General features: G+C 39.5%; 1 protein-coding gene, 1 long non-coding RNA gene and 1 other non-coding gene across 3 annotated transcripts in view; 1 reads left to right on the top strand and 2 right to left on the bottom strand.

Annotated features, from left to right (window-relative positions):
• The window catches only part of LOC149460136 (uncharacterized), a 58,212-nt gene extending 48,343 nt beyond the window's left edge, over positions 1 to 9,869 (top strand). The window contains exon 4 of the long non-coding RNA XR_016313121.1: positions 7,366 to 9,869. This is a non-coding gene — a long non-coding RNA (uncharacterized LOC149460136). The remainder of the gene's footprint in view (positions 1 to 7,365) is intronic.
• DRGX (dorsal root ganglia homeobox) overlaps positions 1 to 18,228 on the bottom strand; it is a 140,835-nt gene that overhangs the window by 58,908 nt on the left and 63,699 nt on the right. Inside the window, exons 4-5 of the mRNA XM_089680009.1 lie at positions 7,326 to 7,495; positions 2,602 to 2,723 (exon numbers count right to left, since the gene is read on the bottom strand). Of these exons, the coding sequence (XP_089536135.1) occupies positions 2,602 to 2,723; positions 7,326 to 7,495 (292 nt within the window). The remainder of the gene's footprint in view (positions 1 to 2,601; positions 2,724 to 7,325; positions 7,496 to 18,228) is intronic.
• LOC149460137 (U6 spliceosomal RNA) lies at positions 5,703 to 5,809 on the bottom strand. Its single transcript, XR_016313133.1, has one exon. It is a non-coding gene; the product is annotated as a U6 spliceosomal RNA (small nuclear RNA).

Raw genomic sequence — 18,228 nt, forward strand, 5'->3', positions numbered from 1 at the left:
CTCCGTACAGGTGGACTGATGCTAACCCTTATCAGTGGCACTTGCAGTCCCCATTCCTATAATCCAAACAAGCCTAGCCTACTGGTACATGACTGACCCCAAGAATGACATGTTCATTAGTCAGAAGGTACAGGAGGCTGAACAAAGGGTGAACAAAATAGTTCATGTGGTTCTAGGAGTTCAGTTTTCAACAGGGGATGTTTGTGACTGATGTCTCTCAGCAATGTAGTCAGCAGGATGTGCAGATGGATCTGTTCAGGCAGCAGGCAGCAACATGGTCAATAAACAAGTCAGTACAAGCGACAGGCAGATGCAACACTGCACTGGTGTGGTGGTGATCAGGAACACTTTTGCTGGCTGCGTTGGTCTGGTGACACTGTGATTAGTGTGATGGTGATCAGTGACACTGTGACTGACTGGTCACACTGTCTATGTCCAGTGCTTTGCACCTGCACCCTAATGGATTTCAGTTTGGGAGCAGTGGTCATGTTCCTGCAACTACTGCATCCCAGTAGACATCAATAAGACTGCCTGCACGGGGATGCACTGGGATTGGTGTGGTCACACCTCTGTGTCACCTTGAGACTGCACGCAAGCAGTCGGAATGGCAGGACAGTTGAGGCAGGCTCAGACAAATGGTCAGCTCTTTGTCTATGTTTTAAAAATACATACAAGCATATGTAATTGAATAGTTTTTTTTTTTTTTTTGTGAAAATGATCCTGGGGTTTATATGCATCTGTGAGACTGTTGCTTGTCACACAGTAATCAAGGCACATTTTGTGGACATGAGGGCTGTGATATGGGCAGCACAGGGGCTAAATGGTTAGCACTTCCGCCTGGTAGTACAAGGGTCCTTGGTTCGAATCCCAGCCACAGGGCCTCCTGCCTGGAGTTTGCATGTTCTCCCTGTGCCTGTGTGGGTTTCCTCCAGGAACTCCGGTTTCCTCCCACACTCCAAAGACATGCTGGTAGGTTAATTGGATCTTGTCTAAATTGGCCCTAGTATGTGTATGTATGAATGTGAGTTAAGGACTGTAGATTGTACGCCCCTTGAGGGTTAGGGACTGATGTGAATGTACAATATATAGGTAAAGCGCTGTGTAAATTGACGGCACTATATAAGTATCTAAAATAAATGTGTACAGTGTGATACCCTGGAGAAGTCCTGGCTCTCATCCTACCTGTCACAACGCTCTTTCAGCATTACCTATAATGCTACCACCTCCCCCTCTCTGTTGGGGTCCCTCAAGGCTCTGTCCTCCGCCCTCTTCTCTTCTCCATCTACACCTCCTCCCTTGGCCAACTCATACACTCTCACGGCTTCAACTACCACCTCTATGCCGACGATACACAAATCTATCTCTCACCCCATCGGTCTCCACCCGAATCACACACCTACTGAGCAACATATCAGACTGGATGTCGCTCCACTTCCTTAAACTGAACCTCTCCAAAACCGAGTTTCTTGTCTTCCCCCCAGCCCGGACACCACCCCCCACTGACTTCTCCATCATTTCCGACAACGCCACCATCAAACCCACCCCGCAGGCCAGAGTACTTGGTGTCATTCTGGACTCCAAGTCCAATCTTTAACAAACTCGTGCAGACTCCACCTCCGCAACATCGCCAAAATACACGCGTTCCTAACCCCAGAAACTACTAAACAGCTCATCCACTCCCTCATCATATCACGACTCGACTACTGAAACTCCCTCCTCACTGGCCTGCCTCGCCGCTGGCTATCGATCCTGAATACGGCTGCCAGACTCATTCACCTTTCCAACCGCTCCATCTCCACCACCCCCTCTGCCAATCCCTCCACTGGCTTCCGATTGCGCAACGGATCAAATTCAAAATCCTAACACTGACGTACAAAGCTGTCCACCATACTGCCCTGTACTACATCACTGACCTAATATCTAAGTACCGCCCAGCACGCACACTCCGCTCCTCACAAGACCTCCTTCTCTCTAGTTCCCTGGTCTCCTCCTCCCATGCCCGCCTCCAGGACTTCTCCAGGGTGTCACCCATCCTCTGGAACTCCCTGCCCCAACCCATCAGAATATCACCTACTCTCCTCTCCTTTAGGCGCACCCTGAAAACCCATCTCTTCAGGGAAGCCTACCCCACCCCCTGCTAACCTGCCCACCTCCTCCACTCTTCCTACCACTCCATCCCCCACAGCTATCTCCTCCTGTACCACTATCCCCTCCCTCCTAGATTGTAAGCTCGAAAGAGCAGGGCCCTCGATCCCCTCATGTTTTGCATTGTATTGGTATTGTTCTGTCACATGTTCTGTCCCCCTTTGTAATGTACAGCGCTGAGCGAACCATTGGCGCTTTATAAATACTGTATAATAATAATAATACCCATTCCTTATTAGGCCACTTCCACTGCTAAGCATGATATGGCCATGTCCACCATTCAATATGTGGCTTACGTGCCACAAATTTGCTTTTATTGGTGTGTATCAGGGTGTCCTAGTCTTTCAGAATTTTGGCAACATACCTGTGTCCGAGAGCTTCATACTTGAAAAGTAACAATTATGCACTAATAGTTTTTCCACTTTTTTAAATCAAGATTACTGCTGAAGTACTGACCTTTTAGAGATGCTACATGTGACAGAGCTTGAGCATAGCTGGCAGTGTTTAAGATTGCTCCAGGAAGACAAGAAGGAAAGAATGATGCTGCTGGAGCTACTGTCCTCTCATGACTTAGACACCTATGTGCAAACAGGATACATAAAGATGTGTTAATCTTCAAGGATTCAGATAATCATGTTTATGCCAATAGAACTTCATAATGTTGTTCTGTTACAACTTAAAAAAGCAGAGTTCAATGAATGGGGTACACCTAAGTGAAAATTCACCTTTTCAAAAAGAATCCAAGAACCCTTGTGTGCAAAAAAAGTGACATAGTTGGTAAGGTTGAACCTTATCATACCATCCAGTTCAACCTGAGTGAGTGTATGTGTGTGACACCAACTGTGGAAAGGAAGTTTCACAGCCTCTCTAACAGTAAAGAGCCCCTTATGCAGTTTAAGAAGGAACCAATTCTCATCCAAATTCATTGTGTGACTGCATCCCAACAGGGGTTGAATCAATACCAGAGCATACTGTAAACCTTGTATAGGGAATTCTATTATTTTAGCCAGTAGTTGCTGTCCCACATATACTGTACTATCAGGGTGGTACCTGTTGGTGAGTTTTTGCAAGTCTGATGTAACTGCTCTACTGAATAGGCTTTTCATATGGAAAGTGTATTGATTTGTATGAGACTGAGGTAGAGAAATAAACCAGAGGGTCTGATTTCCAAAGGATTTCACTTAGCTTCTGATTGCACTTGTGATTCTCTTCCGGACGGGTTTACTGATCAAATTGTAGTCCAGTGGAGGCATAGACAAAGGAGGAAACGGGGAGATGGGGTGTTTTTTTGTTACCCCCTTCTCCCTGTAACACAATAAGATTGTGGGCATTATTAAATGGAACATTCCAATCCTATATTCTGACTATAACCTTTGGGAGATAATGGAGAGGGGATGCCATTTTTCCAGCTGACAGGCCCCAACATTGGGATCACATTTGCACACTATCACCTTCAAAATAGTCCTCTTGAACAGCAATACAGCGCTCCCAGCATTCCTGCTCCTTCTGGAATGTGTCCTAGAAGTCTTCTTTTTGAAGCGTGTTACGTACCTTCTGCTATTCATGCTGGATCTCTGCAATGCTGTAAAAATGGCGACAGTTGAGCTGGATCTTCATCTTTGGGAAGAGGGGGAAGTCCGCAGAAGCCAAATCTGGTGAGTAGGGTGGGTGCAGAAGTGAGATCATTGCAGCCTGGAGATGAGTTTGGCAGCAACACGGCACAAGTTCAAATCACACCTGAGGATTGCTTGGACTGTTCCATATGACACACCAACAATGGCAGCAATGTTGTGGATTGTTCTCTGACACTCATCATGCACAAGTTGACGAATGGTTTTGACATTTTTAGGGGTTGAGCTCATTGAAGGTCTTCTTGATCTCTCATCTTCCAGTGATGTTCTTCCGCTCTTGAAGCATGCGTACCACTCAAAACACCTCAAAAGACTAATTGCAGCATTGCCAAATCATACCAAATATCTCTGTGGCAGATTTGTCCAGTTTCTGTCCATGATATGTGGTCAGAATAGCACAGCTCCCGATGTACATGGAACAATGTCTTTTGGCACACTGATTTATGAAGGTTGGTGCTCCCTGTGACTGTGCATGCAGCCTTGTGCTGCCATCTGTTGGCGTGTTACAAAACTAGTCTCAAAACTTTTTGATACCACCTTGCGTGCAGTATGTAATGTATGTTATACAGTGCAATGTTTGTGCACAGCAATACATAGGGTGTACGATATGTCCCATGAGAACTAGGATTAGTGAACATTTTTATGACACCAATAATTCTAATGCAATCCAATTATCATCAGTATCAAGGCATTTGTAGAGAGACACACAAATTATGCATGACAGGCTTCAGTTTCCGAAACCTGTCAGAGGTGATGATTCATACAGACTTCTCCTGGAACAAGAGACCTGGTGGATCCATAAATTAAAAACAAGGGTACCAAAAGGAATTTAAAATGGGACATCAACATATTTTTTTAAATAATCCAAAGTTCCTCTTTTTTTCTTCACTCAGCCCATTCACTCTATTTTTATGGGAATGTATGTTACTGTATGTTTCTTTTTCTGTAGAATTTTCATAATAGACGTTTTCTCTTTTAATTTTGTAAATGTTTGTTTGATAATTTATTACATAGTGAATCTTGTTTTTTTGCTGTACTGTGCCTATTAATCAATATCCATCTAAGCTTAATTATGTATGAAGGGACTTAAATGGGAGCAGCAGTCTGTTGCTGATTTTTTTATGACTAAGGCTGTACCTAGTTGAAACGCGTCAACACTGTTTATACCATGGTGTTTTAATAACAGCTATTTATTAAAGAAGATTTTACAGTCTGTGGATTAGTGCTGGCTTTTGCACTAAGATATTGTGTAACTGCTAGAATCACTTTAAAGATTTGCACATTGCAATTGTAGGCTCTTAGGTTCTTCTTCTCCAGGGAGAATACAATTAATATTTGTAGTTGTTTCTCATAATTGAGGTCCTCCAGCCCCCTTAGTAGATTTTTTGCCCTTCTCTGGACTATCTCCATTTCAAGTAAATCTTTCCTGAGGATTGGTGACCAAAACTGTACCGCACACTCAAGATATGGCCAAAGCAGTGTTTTGTAAAGTGGTAGAATTATCTTTGTTGAGTAAATACCCTTTTTTAGTTAAATAAATGTTTATTCAAGACATATTCAGAGTATTATAAGAAATAGAAAGACATTTCATAGTACACAACTGTAGAAAACATTATATTGTAGACAAAGAGAATACCGAGGAGAGACATTGGAGCAATAAACATTAGAAAGCACAGATGTACCTGTGAGTAGACTGTGGTATATAGAAGCCTATGCTCATAGCAACAAAGTGATTACAATCATGCATAAATTAATCACATTAGGAGAAAAAGGAAGAAGAAAAAAACTAAACTGTACCAGTAAGAAATGTGACGTACAGCCAAGCTGCTACATGCTAGAAATAATCACCTGATTGAAATTATATAGCCATCCAGTAGTAGGCACTATAAAGCTTATCACTGAAAAAAGCCCCATAAAGGGGATCTAAAAAATATAGAATACTGCACAAATTTGCATGCTATCCTTGTGCAGGGGCCATGCTAATATTCTCTGTATCATTCCAATTTTAGTATATGTCCTGCTGAAGTGAGGACGAGTACATACCCTTTCTAATGTATGCTAATAATCTACTAGCTTTGCTTGCTGCAGCTTGGCATTGCTATTGCTGAGTTTGTTATCTACCAGGACCTCCAGATCCTTTTATCATCCTTTTCCTCTTTGGAATTACTCACCAGTTTTCTTTGAGAACTCTAGGGTGTAAACTATCCAGTTCTAGTGATTTTAGTCTTTTTTTGAACATGGATTTCTGTCAGCCCCATCCTTTCAATATAATGTTAACATTACTGTCATTACTTGTTTATATTACCCTTCCTTTTCATTTATATAAACCAGGGGGAAGAATGTATTTAATACAATTGCCTTCTCCCTGTCACTTGTGAACAATTTCCTTTTATCTTCTTTTATGGGGCCAATATGTTCTGACTTCACAATGTGTCTTTCATAATCTATTTTAGCTGCCCTTATCACGCTCTTGCATTTCTTATTGTATTCATTGAGGCTTTGGAATGCCGACGGTGACCCTTCAACATTATATTTTAAAGGATAGTAATTTTTATTAATATGCCTTTTTACATTAGTATTTAGCCAGCTAGGTTAAAATTTTATTCTTTTATACTTGTTGCCTATTGGAATGCACTGATGAATGCCTTTGTTTAACACATCATTAAAGCACTCCCACCTCTCTATAATGCTCTTTTTATGCCAGTATTTGATCTAATTTAGTATCATATCATTTTGTAAAGCACTGCGCAAACTGTTGCTGCTATATAAAACCTGTATAATAATATAAATAATAATGTAGTATGGAACACATAGCTGAGTTGGCTCTTTTAAAACCTAGTGTTCTTGTCCTACCGTCATGTCTCCTTTAACTTTATGGAAAACGCAATTACTCTGTGGTCACTGTTTCCTAAGTTGTCCCTTACTTCCACATCTGCAATCAGTTCTGTGTTGTTTGCAATCAGTAGGTCCAGAAGAGTATTCATTCTGGTTAAGGCTTCCAACATTTGACTCATGAAATTGTCCTGTACTACATTCAAGAACCTACGAACTTTAGTTGAGTGCCTGGTTCTGTCAGTAACATGACAGTCAAAGTCCTCTATTATTATAACATTGCCCTGCCTACCCACCATTTCTAACAGTGAAGTGAGATGGGCCTCTTCCTCATACTTAATGTTAGGGGACCTATAGCCTACACCCACAATTAATTTACTATTTGTTTAATTCCTTTGAAGCTCCACCCACAAATACTCCAGCTCATCAGTGGCCTAATTAGCATCATACTCACTATTAAATCACTCTTGAGTTTAAAAGAAAAAAAAATAATTTTCCAGCATGTTGGATCATCTCATATTGGGGGTGATTCTCATGGTGGCACTCGGAACTCGTGTCACCTTGGGACAGACAGATATTATATCTATCTATAAAATGTATCTTTGGCCGAACTTAGTTTATCCAGGCAGCCTGAAAAGAAGTTGTGTGTCTACTTTGGTTTCACACTGATTTAGATCCTTTTCCCACATGATATATGTCATATTATTTATCCATTACCTTTGCTGTGCATCCAAACTTTCTTTTTTTGCCCTGGCAGGTTCCCCAGCAGAGGGCGAACTAAGGTTTCTGGAGGGGGAAGTCATTTCAGCTGTGCCTTCTTTTGATCCATCCTGGTCACTACCTCTCTCAGTTTTTCTCCACTTAGCCCTGCGATTCTGAAACCACACCTTTTTGAAAAACAGAAAACAGTAATAGAACATGTGTTATATATTAAAGCATAATGGAACACTTATCAACAAGGAAATCAGTTATTTCAATTACAATACCCTTTGAGGTACATCCGCTTAAACTTTTTGCCTATTCATCAACACAGAGGCTTCATTCACACCAACATTTTTGAGCTTTTTGGTTTGTCACGGGTTACCCTACATGTGAAAATCCTGTCAAAGTGAAAGAATTTTTTTTTTAATTGAGCCACTCCAGAACACATTGAACTTTGATACCATGTGTTTTTGTATGCAATTTTCCATCTGCATTATTAAGGTGCATTGGGAGGGATTTTAAGATTTAATAACACTGCTGTGTGCCTGCAAACAGGATGCACATTTTTGGTGCATTGAGGGAATGCATACAATTCTGCACGCATTCCGTTCATCACACATTTGTGAACCTAGCCTGAGGGTCTTTTCACTTTGGGAGTATTTTGTTAAAATATCAAGTAAAACCAGGAGATTTTCATTACGTTCTCCAGGAGGTATTGATTGTTTGAGGAGTCTTTTGAACTTTACTGCTTGAAACCTTACTGCTGAAATTAATGATCTGTTACCACTGCAAAATGTATTGCTTTTTCATTGCTTTAAAAACTACTGGCCTTTTCTCATCCATTGGACACAGTGGATTACAGTTAACGATAATCTGTAACTGGGTATCATGTGGTCGCTGTTTACTGTTATGATCTGTGATTGGCCTACAGCAATCACATGGTATGTGGCTACTTGTACCATGTGATTAGCTGTAACCAATCAGAGATCACAACCAAAAGCAGCACAGTGGCTAAGTGGTTAGCACTTCTGCCTGGCAGTACTAGGATCGTTGGTTCAAATCCCAAACATGGCACCACCTGCCTGGAGTTTGCATTTTTCCCTATGCCTGTGTGGGTTTCCTCCCATTTTCCTCCCTCAAACCACAAGCTTGACACGCTGGTAGGTTAATTGGATCCTGTCTAAATTGTCCCTAGTATGTGTATGTATGAATGGGGGTTAGGGACCTTAGATTGTACACCCCTTGAGGGTTAGGGACTGATGTGAAAGTACAATATATATGTAAAGTGCTGCATAAATTGACGGCGCTAAATAAGTACCTGTAATAAATAAATGAAATAATAAAAAACAAGCTGTTCATCAATGGTTAACCAATTCAGAACAGCTAAAACTATTGCTGATACAGTGATCTTCACTGTATAAGCAATAGCAGTGTAAAAAAAAATCCCTAATCAACCCCCCACCCCTTTAAAGTAGTATAGTGTCACTATGGTGACACTGAGGTACTCTGATGACAGGATGTTAAAAATCATGTTAAAATGTTATGTTTCTCTTCTGCGTTGAGAAAGGATGCACTAAAAAATTGGCCCTAATATGTGTATGTTTGAATGTAAGTTAGGGACCTTAGATTGTACACCCCTTGAGGGTTAGGGACTGATGTGAATGTACAATATATATGTGTAAAGCGCTGCGTAAATTGATGGCGCTATATAAGTACCTGAAATAAATAAATAAAAACTGAAAAAACAATAATCTCTTCATTTTTCAAAGGTATTCACAAAATATCACAACTTCAAAAAACTTGACATGGCTTTTACCATTTATCTCAGACTGTCTACTTTCCAAAAAGGAACCATTTGGGGGGTATCTGTTATGTCCTGGAATTTTAAAGGGCCTCAAGAAATGAGATAGGTCATTAGTACATCTGGATTGATCAATTTTCGAATATAGTGTATATGCACAATAGTTTGCAGATGCTGTAACTTTCACACAAACTAATTAATATACACTTATTGGATTTTTTCCTACCAAAGACACAATACATTTGGCCTAAATTTATAAAACATGTTATTTATTGGATATGTTTTATAACAGAAAGTAGAAAATATTGTATTTTGTTTTTTTGTTATGTGCAGTAATAAATAAAAAAATAAAAAACCCAGTGGTGATCAAATACCAAAAGAAAGCTCTATTTGTGTGAAAAAAAATAATTTAAATTTAATTTGGGTACAGTGTTGCATGACTGCACAATTGCCAGTTAAAGTAGCACAGTGCTGAATAGCAAAAAATGCCCTGGTCATGAAGTGGGTAAAACCTTCCAGAGCTAAAGTGGGCAGTTTTACTCATGTCCTAGAATCAATTGAAAAAAAAGAATATGGATAGTTTTGATTCATGCTAGAGAAAGCTATGGTCAAATAAAATGAAATGATACCTTATATGACTTTAGATAATAAATCTCTACTGTACTGTATATGTATAAATACTGTATATATTGTTAATAGTAAACAGTTACATGGTTGATAAGATTTAATAAAGACACTAGTCCATCCAGTTCAACCTGGGTATGTGTGTGCGTGCATATGTCCCTCCCATTTTCAATATTCTTGTACACTGTGTATACTTATTCCTGTGAGAAACTCATCTAAAAGTTTTTGGGAATTTATATACACACTCCACTGACACCAGCTGTGGAAGGGAGTTCCACATCCTTACGCAGTTTAAGATTGAACCACTACGTGTCCAACTTCATTGTGTGAACACGTGTCTTTTTTACAGACCAAAGATTAAATAACTTTCTCCCAACGATACAGTCATCATTTAAAGATTTGTACATTGCAAACATATCCCCTCTTCCTCAGGGAGAAGAAGTTTAACATTTGTAGTTGTCCCTCGAACATGAGGTCCTCCCACTTTCTTATTAGTTTTGTTTCCCTTCTCTGGACTCTCTCCAGTTCAAGGACATACTTCCTGAGGATCGGTGACCAAAACTGGAGCACATACTCAAGATTTGGCTGAACCAGTAATTTGTAGGTGGCAGAATTATAATTTGGTCTTTTGAGTAAAAACCCTTTTTAATGTATGATAATAGTCTGTTAGCCTTGCTAGTTAAGGCGTAGCATTTCATGCTATTGCTGAGTCTGTCATCTACTAGGACCCCCAGATCTTTTTCCATCATCAATTCCTCAAGAGGTTCTCCCCCTAGCAAGTAACTTGCATGCATATTTAAGCTCCAGATGGAATTGATTTACATTTTTCAATATTACACCTCATCTGCCATATACGCACGTAACTACCCACTCCTCTATTTAAACTAGGTCTTCTTGTAGTAGTAGTTGTAGTTTTTGTTTCCTGCTGTGAAGTTATTGTCCTGTTTAGCTTTGTGTCATTAGAAAATACTGAGATTGAACTACTTATTGCAATCTCTATATCGTTTATGAACAAGTTGAACAGAACATGTCTCAGGACAGAGCCCACACTGCCCACAGCTCTAGACCATTCAGAAAATATGTCATTAATCACCAGCCCCTAGACGCGCTCCTGCAACCAGTTTAACTATCCAAGGAAATACAATATCATCAATGTGTATAAATATAAAATGTATATTTATGTATTTTGTATAATAATAAATAGCCATAGCATTATGACCACCCACCATACGCGGTCAGGGCATGGACACCACTATACCTAGGTTTGCTGTGGTACCTGGTACCAAGCTATCAGCAGCAAATCCTTTAAGTCCTGTAAGTTGCAAGGTGGGGCCTCCATATATCAAACTTGTTTTTCCAGCACATATATATTACATATACACACATGTACAGTACTTTTTGAGGTTGATATACTATTGGAGTTGAGAATGTTCATGTGCAGATGAAGAAAATAAGGATTTGCTTTTCAAATCATGTTTTTTTTTTTGATGATTTATTTTGCACTGAAATGTTAAATTTGTGAAGGACTAGCAACACAATACACCATGCATAGTGTATTCTGGATAACTGTATAAGGTTAATGCATGTAATTATTTATTTACATTTCTTTAGATTTTTCCTCATATTTATATGCTATCCAAGCTATCCAGCAAAAAAGACAGTAACAGGAGTTGGAATAAACTATAAATGATGTGCTAGTGCATTTTTCTTGACTTTTTTTTTTTTTAAAGAATACTATGTGTTAGTGTTATAGTTTGTTCTAAGCCCTGTTACTATCATATTTGCTTGTCATTTTTGTCTGTATGGTACAAAGTCACTTAGTACACTCTATAAAAATTAAAAACACCTGCTCTTTAAAATAATGTGGTTGTACATCAGCTGGTCCAGAAGCCTTATTCACATTTTGTTATTCAAATTTAGATTCTCTAATTGTTACCAGGTCATATCAGTGTTGAATCACTGTGGTGCAACAGTAACAGTAAAACTGTTGTGAACAAGTTAAAGATTGATGGGTCCAAAAATGAACACTTTGGTACACTTCTTCAAACCTCAGACACTTCAGACTATGAATTACTTAATGCAACTCTGAACAAGGACTATTCATCTTGTCATGAGATCTACCCCCTGTGTTACACAGCATAGCCCTGTCTGGTAGGGCAGAAGACCTAATTGCGGCTGTTAACCCCTTACAATTCTTATTTCTTTCCCAGTCAGTGATAGGCAATTAATGGAGATGCAGCAGACTAATAAGCTCTCCTCTGCTCTGCTTCTAGTTAGCACATAAGCACTGCAGCACAACGGACTGGCACCTATCTCCCCCTTTTACCAATCTGAGCTCTGCTTTATAGAGTATGCAGTATATAGGTTATGCTGTCAAGAGAATATATAGAGAACCACATCTCTATATATAATAATTAATTATAAATGCCAAAAAACATCTCACTGGGGCTTTTAGGGTGCTTATATTTTTTTACTCAAGATGCCAAAAACTAAAGCATTACAATATTTATTCATACACATTGTTACAATGTACACATATCTATATGGACATGGATATTGAACAGTAAAAAAAAAAAGAAATACCCTCCTTGGGTAGGCTCTCCTGTAGGTGGACAACCACCTACTATGCACAAAACATTTTTCAGTTAGTCCAGAGGTTCACTTTGCTTGATTTCTACAGAAGTTTTCTTTCTCAATGCATTTCACATATCAGTCTTCATCAGGAGAACAAGGGGAGGAAGATTATCAATATATTTGCATTCACATCTGTTCACTTGGATAAACCAAAATGGGCTTGTGCTCTTATTATCAAGCAATGTCAAATTTCTGTAACCATCCAAAAACAAGGGGATAAACTAGTTACCCCTAATGCATTGTGATTGGATGATGTGATGGAAGTGTGCGAATGTAAGGGGGGTGGGAGGCGCATCCTAAATAATTTATGCAGCTGGCAATGAAAATGGGCAGCAAATATATTCATAATTTCCTATCATTGTTATCCTGATGAAACAGGTTGAGATAGGAGATTTCTGTTGAAACCAAGCAAAGAGAACCTCTGGACTAACTGATACATAGTAAGGGGTTGGCCACCTACAGGGTTGCCTCACCAAGGTGGGGATTTCTGTTTTATTGTTCAATATCCTTATAGTGGATATGTGTATATTTTATTAAAGTGTATAAAATATTGGAATATTTAACTTTTTGTAATCTTGACTAAAGTTATAAGCATCTTAAAAGCCTCAATGAGCAATTTTTGCCATTTACAACTGTTCCATACAGCAGATTGCAAGAGGATGATACCAAAATATTCTCCAGTACGTAAAATGCTTGCATTAAAAATACATTTAATTATATATTAATTAATACAGAACAACATTATTTTTTTAAGTTTATATCTACCTGGAGTTCAACCTGCAATCATATTTAATACTCCAACTAAATTACAAATCCAACCATCTCTCTTGTCCAAGTTTATGTTTTCTTGCAATCTGATAAGACAAAGGTTTGTTTAACATTTGTCTTTCATACATCTTCAGTTATTAATTATATAATTTTCTTTTATGTACTTTTGTATGCGGTTCCTTACCAGCATCTCAAATATATTTTCTACAATGATAGTTAAAGCTAAAATCTAGAATTAAGACAGTTTTTATGGGCAGAGAAATTAATGAAAAGACATGTGGGAATTAACCTTTAATTGCTATTTTAACCTGTGTGTGCCACCTTGTGTACCAAGTTGGTACCAAGACCAAACATTCCAGGGTATGTAAACTTTTGATCAGGGCCATTTGGGTGATTTCCGTTATCATTATGATTAGAGATGAGCGAATCGAACCAGGCGAAGTGGAATTCGATACGAATTTCAGGAAAAATTCGATTCGCATCGAATCCGAATATTAGCCTACTTCGGGTGCGCGAATCGGATTTTTCCCGATCAGCCGGCAAAAGTGTACCTGCAGAGAGCTCCGCTATTTCTGACAGTTCTCTGACAGTTCCTTCACATGTACAGCGGTTGAAACATTGTATCTATTTGTTTCCATTTAGGATACAGATGTTTTTATTCGGAAACAGATACAATGTTTCAACCGCTGTACATGTGAAGGAGCTGTCAGAGAACTGTCAGAAATAGAGGAACTCTGCAGATACACTTTTTGCCGGTTTGGAATTCTTATTTTCATCCTACTTCTTCTTCTTCTTCTTCATCCTCAGAAGAAGAAGAAGAGGATGAGGATGAGGATGAAGAAGAAGAAGAAGAAGTAGGATGAAAATAAGAATAATTCCAAGCCGGCAAAAAGTGTATCTGCAGAGTTCCTCTAAGTGTATCTGCAGAATAGAGGAGCTCTGCAGATACACTTTTTGCCGGCTTGGAATTATTCTTATTTTCATCCTACTTCTTCTTCTTCTTCCTCTTCATCCTCATCCTCATCCTCTTCTTCTGAGGATGAGGATGAAGAAGAAGAAGAATAAGAAGTAGGATGAAAATAAGAATAATTCCAAGCCGGCAAAAAGTGTATCTGCAGAGCTCCTCTAAGTGTATCTGCAGAATAGAGGAGCTCTGCAGATACACTTTTTGCCGGCTTGGAATTATTCTTATTTTCATCCTACTTCTTCTTCTTCTGCTTCTTCCTCTTCCTCTTCTTCTTCTGAGGATGAGGATGAAGAAGAAGAAGAAGAAGAAGAAGAAGTAGGATGAAAATAAGAATAATTCCAAGCCGGCAAAAAGTGTATCTGCAGAGCTCCTCTAAGTGTATCTGCAGAATAGAGGAGCTCTGCAGATACACTTTTTGCCGGCTTGGAATTATTCTTATTTTCATCCTACTTCTTCTTCTTCTTCTTCTTCTTCATCCTCATCCTCAGAAGAAGAAGAAGAAGTAGGATGAAAATAAGAATAATTCCAAGCCGGCAAAAAGTGTATCTGCAGAGCTCCTCTAAGTGTATCTGCAGAATAGAGGAGCTCTGCAGATACACTTTTTGCCGGCTTGGAATTCTTCTTATTTTCATCCTACTTCTTCTTCTTCATCCTCAGAAGAAGAAGAAGAGGATGAGGATGAAGAGGAAGAAGAAGAAGAAGAAGAAGAAGGAGGATGAAAATAGAAGAAGGAGGATGAAAATAAGAATAATTCCAAGCCGGCAAAAAGTGTATCTGCAGAGCTCCTCTATTCTGCAGATACACTTAGAGGAGCTCTGCAGATACACTTTTTGCCGGCTTGGAATTCTTCTTATTTTCATCCTACTTCTTCTTCCTCTTCATCCTCATCCTCTTCTTCTTCTTCTTCTTCTGAGGATGAAGAAGAAGAAGAAGAAGAAGAAGAAGAAGTAGAAGTAGGATGAAAATAAGAAGAATTCCAAGCCGGCAAAAAGTGTATCTGCAGAGCTCCGCTAAGTGTATCTGCAGAGCTCCGCTATTTCTGACAGTTCTGTGACATTCACTCCATACAGCGGTTGAAACATTGTATCTATTTGTTTCCATAAATGGAAACAAATAGATACAATGTTTCAACCGCTGTATGGAGGGAATGTCACAGAACTGTCAGAAATAGCCTATTTCTGACAGTTCTGTGACATTCCCTCCATACAGCGGTTGAAACTGCTGTATGGAGGGAATGTCACAGAACTGTCAGAAATAGCCTATTTCTGACAGTTCTGTGACATTCACTCCATACAGCGGTTGAAACATTGTATCTATTTGTTTCCATAAATGGAAACAAATAGATACAATGTTTCAACCGCTGCATGGAGTGAATGTCACAGAACTGTCAGAAATAGGCTATTTCTGACAGTTCTGTGACATTCACTCCATACAGCGGTTTCAACCGCTGTATGGAGGGAATGTCACAGAACTGTCAGAAATAGGCTATTTCTGACAGTTCTGTGACATTCCCTCCATACAGCGGTTGAAACATTGTATCTATTTGTTTCCATAAATGGAAACAAATAGATACAATGTTTCAACCGCTGTATGGAGGGAATGTCACAGAACAGTCAGAAATAGCGGAGCTCTGCAGATACTCTTAGCGGAGCTCTGCAGATAGATACAGCGGTTGAAACATAGGCTATGTTTCAACCGCTGTATCTATCTGCAGAGCTCCGCTAAGTGTATCTGCAGATACACTTAGCGGAGCTCTGCAGATACACTTTTTGCCGGCTTGGAATTCTTCTTATTTTCATCCTACTTCTTCTTCTTCTTCTTCATCCTCATCCTCAGAAGAAGAAGATGAGGATGAGGATGAAGAAGAAGAAGAAGAAGTAGGATGAAAATAAGAAGAATTCCAAGCCGGCAAAAAGTGTATCTGCAGAGCTCCGCTAAGTGTATCTGCAGAGCTCCGCTAAGAAATAGCGGAGCTCTGCAGATACACTTTTTGCCGGCTTGGAATTCTCCTTCTTCTCATCCTTCTCCTTCTTCTCATCCTTCTCCTTCTTCTCATCCTTCTCCTTCTTCTCATCCTTCTCCTTCTTCTCATCCTTCTCCTTCTTCTCATCCTTCTCATCCTTCTTCTCATCCTTCTCCTTCTTCTCATCCGTCTTCTCATCCTTCTCCTTCTTCTCATCCTTCTTCTCATCCTTCTCATTCTTCTTCTCATCCTTCTTCTCATCCTTCTCATTCTTCTTCTCATCCTTCTCCTTCTTCTCATCCTTCTCCTTCTCATCCTTCTTCTCATCCTTCTCCTTCTTCTCATCCTTCTCCTTCTCATCCTTCTTCTCATCCTTCTCTTTCTTCTCATCCTTCTCCTTCTCCTTCTTCTCATCCTTCTCCTGCTTCTCATCCTTCTCCTTCTCCATCTTCTCATCCTTCTCCTTCTTCTCATCCTTCTCCTTCTCCTTCTTCTCATCCTTCTCCTTCTCCTTCTTCTCATCCTTCTCCTTCTCCTTCTTCTCATCCTTCTCCTTCTCCTTCTTCTCATCCTTCTCCTTCTCCTTCTTCTCATCCTTCTCCTTCTCCTTCTCCTTCCTCATCTCCAAGGGCATTTAAATTAAAGGTACAGTGTTCTGCACTAATTTAAAGGCTCTCTGAAGCCTAGAAACCCTTTTTATAAGTTAACTTCGTAGCGAATAAATTCGCATCGAATCGAATTTCTTCCTGAAATTCGGCGAATCAGCCGAATCGAATTTTTGAATAATTCGCTCATCTCTAATTATGATAAAATGAGCTGCATGGTTGAGTGGCTAGAATGAAGCCTTTACTGTGCCAATGCCAAAGAGAAGCCCGGTGAGGCGTGTCAAGGTGTAATCGTTTTTTTTTTGTGGCATTGACACAGTTAAGGCATCTTTCTGGCAATTCGACCATGCAGCTCACACCAAATATTGATTTGATTTGGATTTCTCTTCTGTTCATTTACTTTCCATTTTTCTAATTGTTAAAAATAAACTATGAACAATACTAAAGACTTCTATTTCTGAAAGCATTCTTAATTTACAGCATTTTTTAGCACCTGCCTAAGATATTGCACAGTAATATATATATACAGTTGTGTTCAAAATAAAAGCAGTCAGACATCACTAACCTGATCAATCACTGTTTTTGGTAGAAATGATATTTCTACATGGCAAATAATTTACTAGCAGGTGTAGTAGAGTAATAGAAATCCAACAGACCCAACAGTCATGATATGCATGCTGCTGATTCTGTGTAATTGAATCACTAATTAAAAGGGGCATGTTCAAAATAATAGCAGTGTGGAGTTCTATTAGTGAGGTCATTCATTCTTTGAAAAACAGGTGGCAATTATTGCCCTTATTTAAGGAAGGAAGGCAGCAAATGTTGTACATGCTGGTTACAGTACATTTCTCTCTGAAATTCTGAGGAAAATAGGTCGTTCCAGACATTGTTCAGAAGATTAAAAAGTTGATTGGAGAGGGGAAAACATATAAACAAGTATAGAAAATGATAGGCTGCTCAGCTAAAATGATGGCAAATGCTTTAAAATGGCAACCAAAACCTGAAAGACGTGGAAGAAAGCAAAAAACTACCATTCGAATGGATAGAAGAATAGCCAAAATGGCAAGGACTCAGCCAACAGTCAGCTCCAGGAAGATGGTTGCGCAAGCATCATGATATGGGGATGTTTCTCATACTACGGTGTTGGGCCCTATTTATCGCATACCAGGGATCATGGATCAGTTTGAATACATCAGAATACTTGGAGAGGTCATGCTGCCTTATGCTGAAGAGGAAATGCCCTTGAAATGGGTGTTCCAACAAGACAACGACCCCAAACACACCAGTAAACGTGCAACATCTTGGTTCCAGACCAACAAGATTGACGTTATGGAGTGGCTAGCCCAATCCCCGGATCTTAATCCAATAGAAAACTTGTCGGGTGACATCAAAAATGCAGTTTCTGAGGCAAAACCAAGAAATAGAGAAGAGCTGTAGATTGTAGTCCAATCATCCCGGGCTGGAATACCTGTTCACAGGTGCCAGAAGTTGGTTGACTCCATGCAACACAGATGTACAGCAGTTCTCAGAAACAGTGGTTATACAACTAAATATTA

The sequence above is a fragment of the Staurois parvus genome, unplaced genomic scaffold (assembly GCF_062004578.1).
Source record: "Staurois parvus isolate SC_StPar_1 unplaced genomic scaffold, SC_StPar_1.0 ptg000234l, whole genome shotgun sequence".
NCBI classification, from domain to species: domain Eukaryota; kingdom Metazoa; phylum Chordata; class Amphibia; order Anura; family Ranidae; genus Staurois; species Staurois parvus.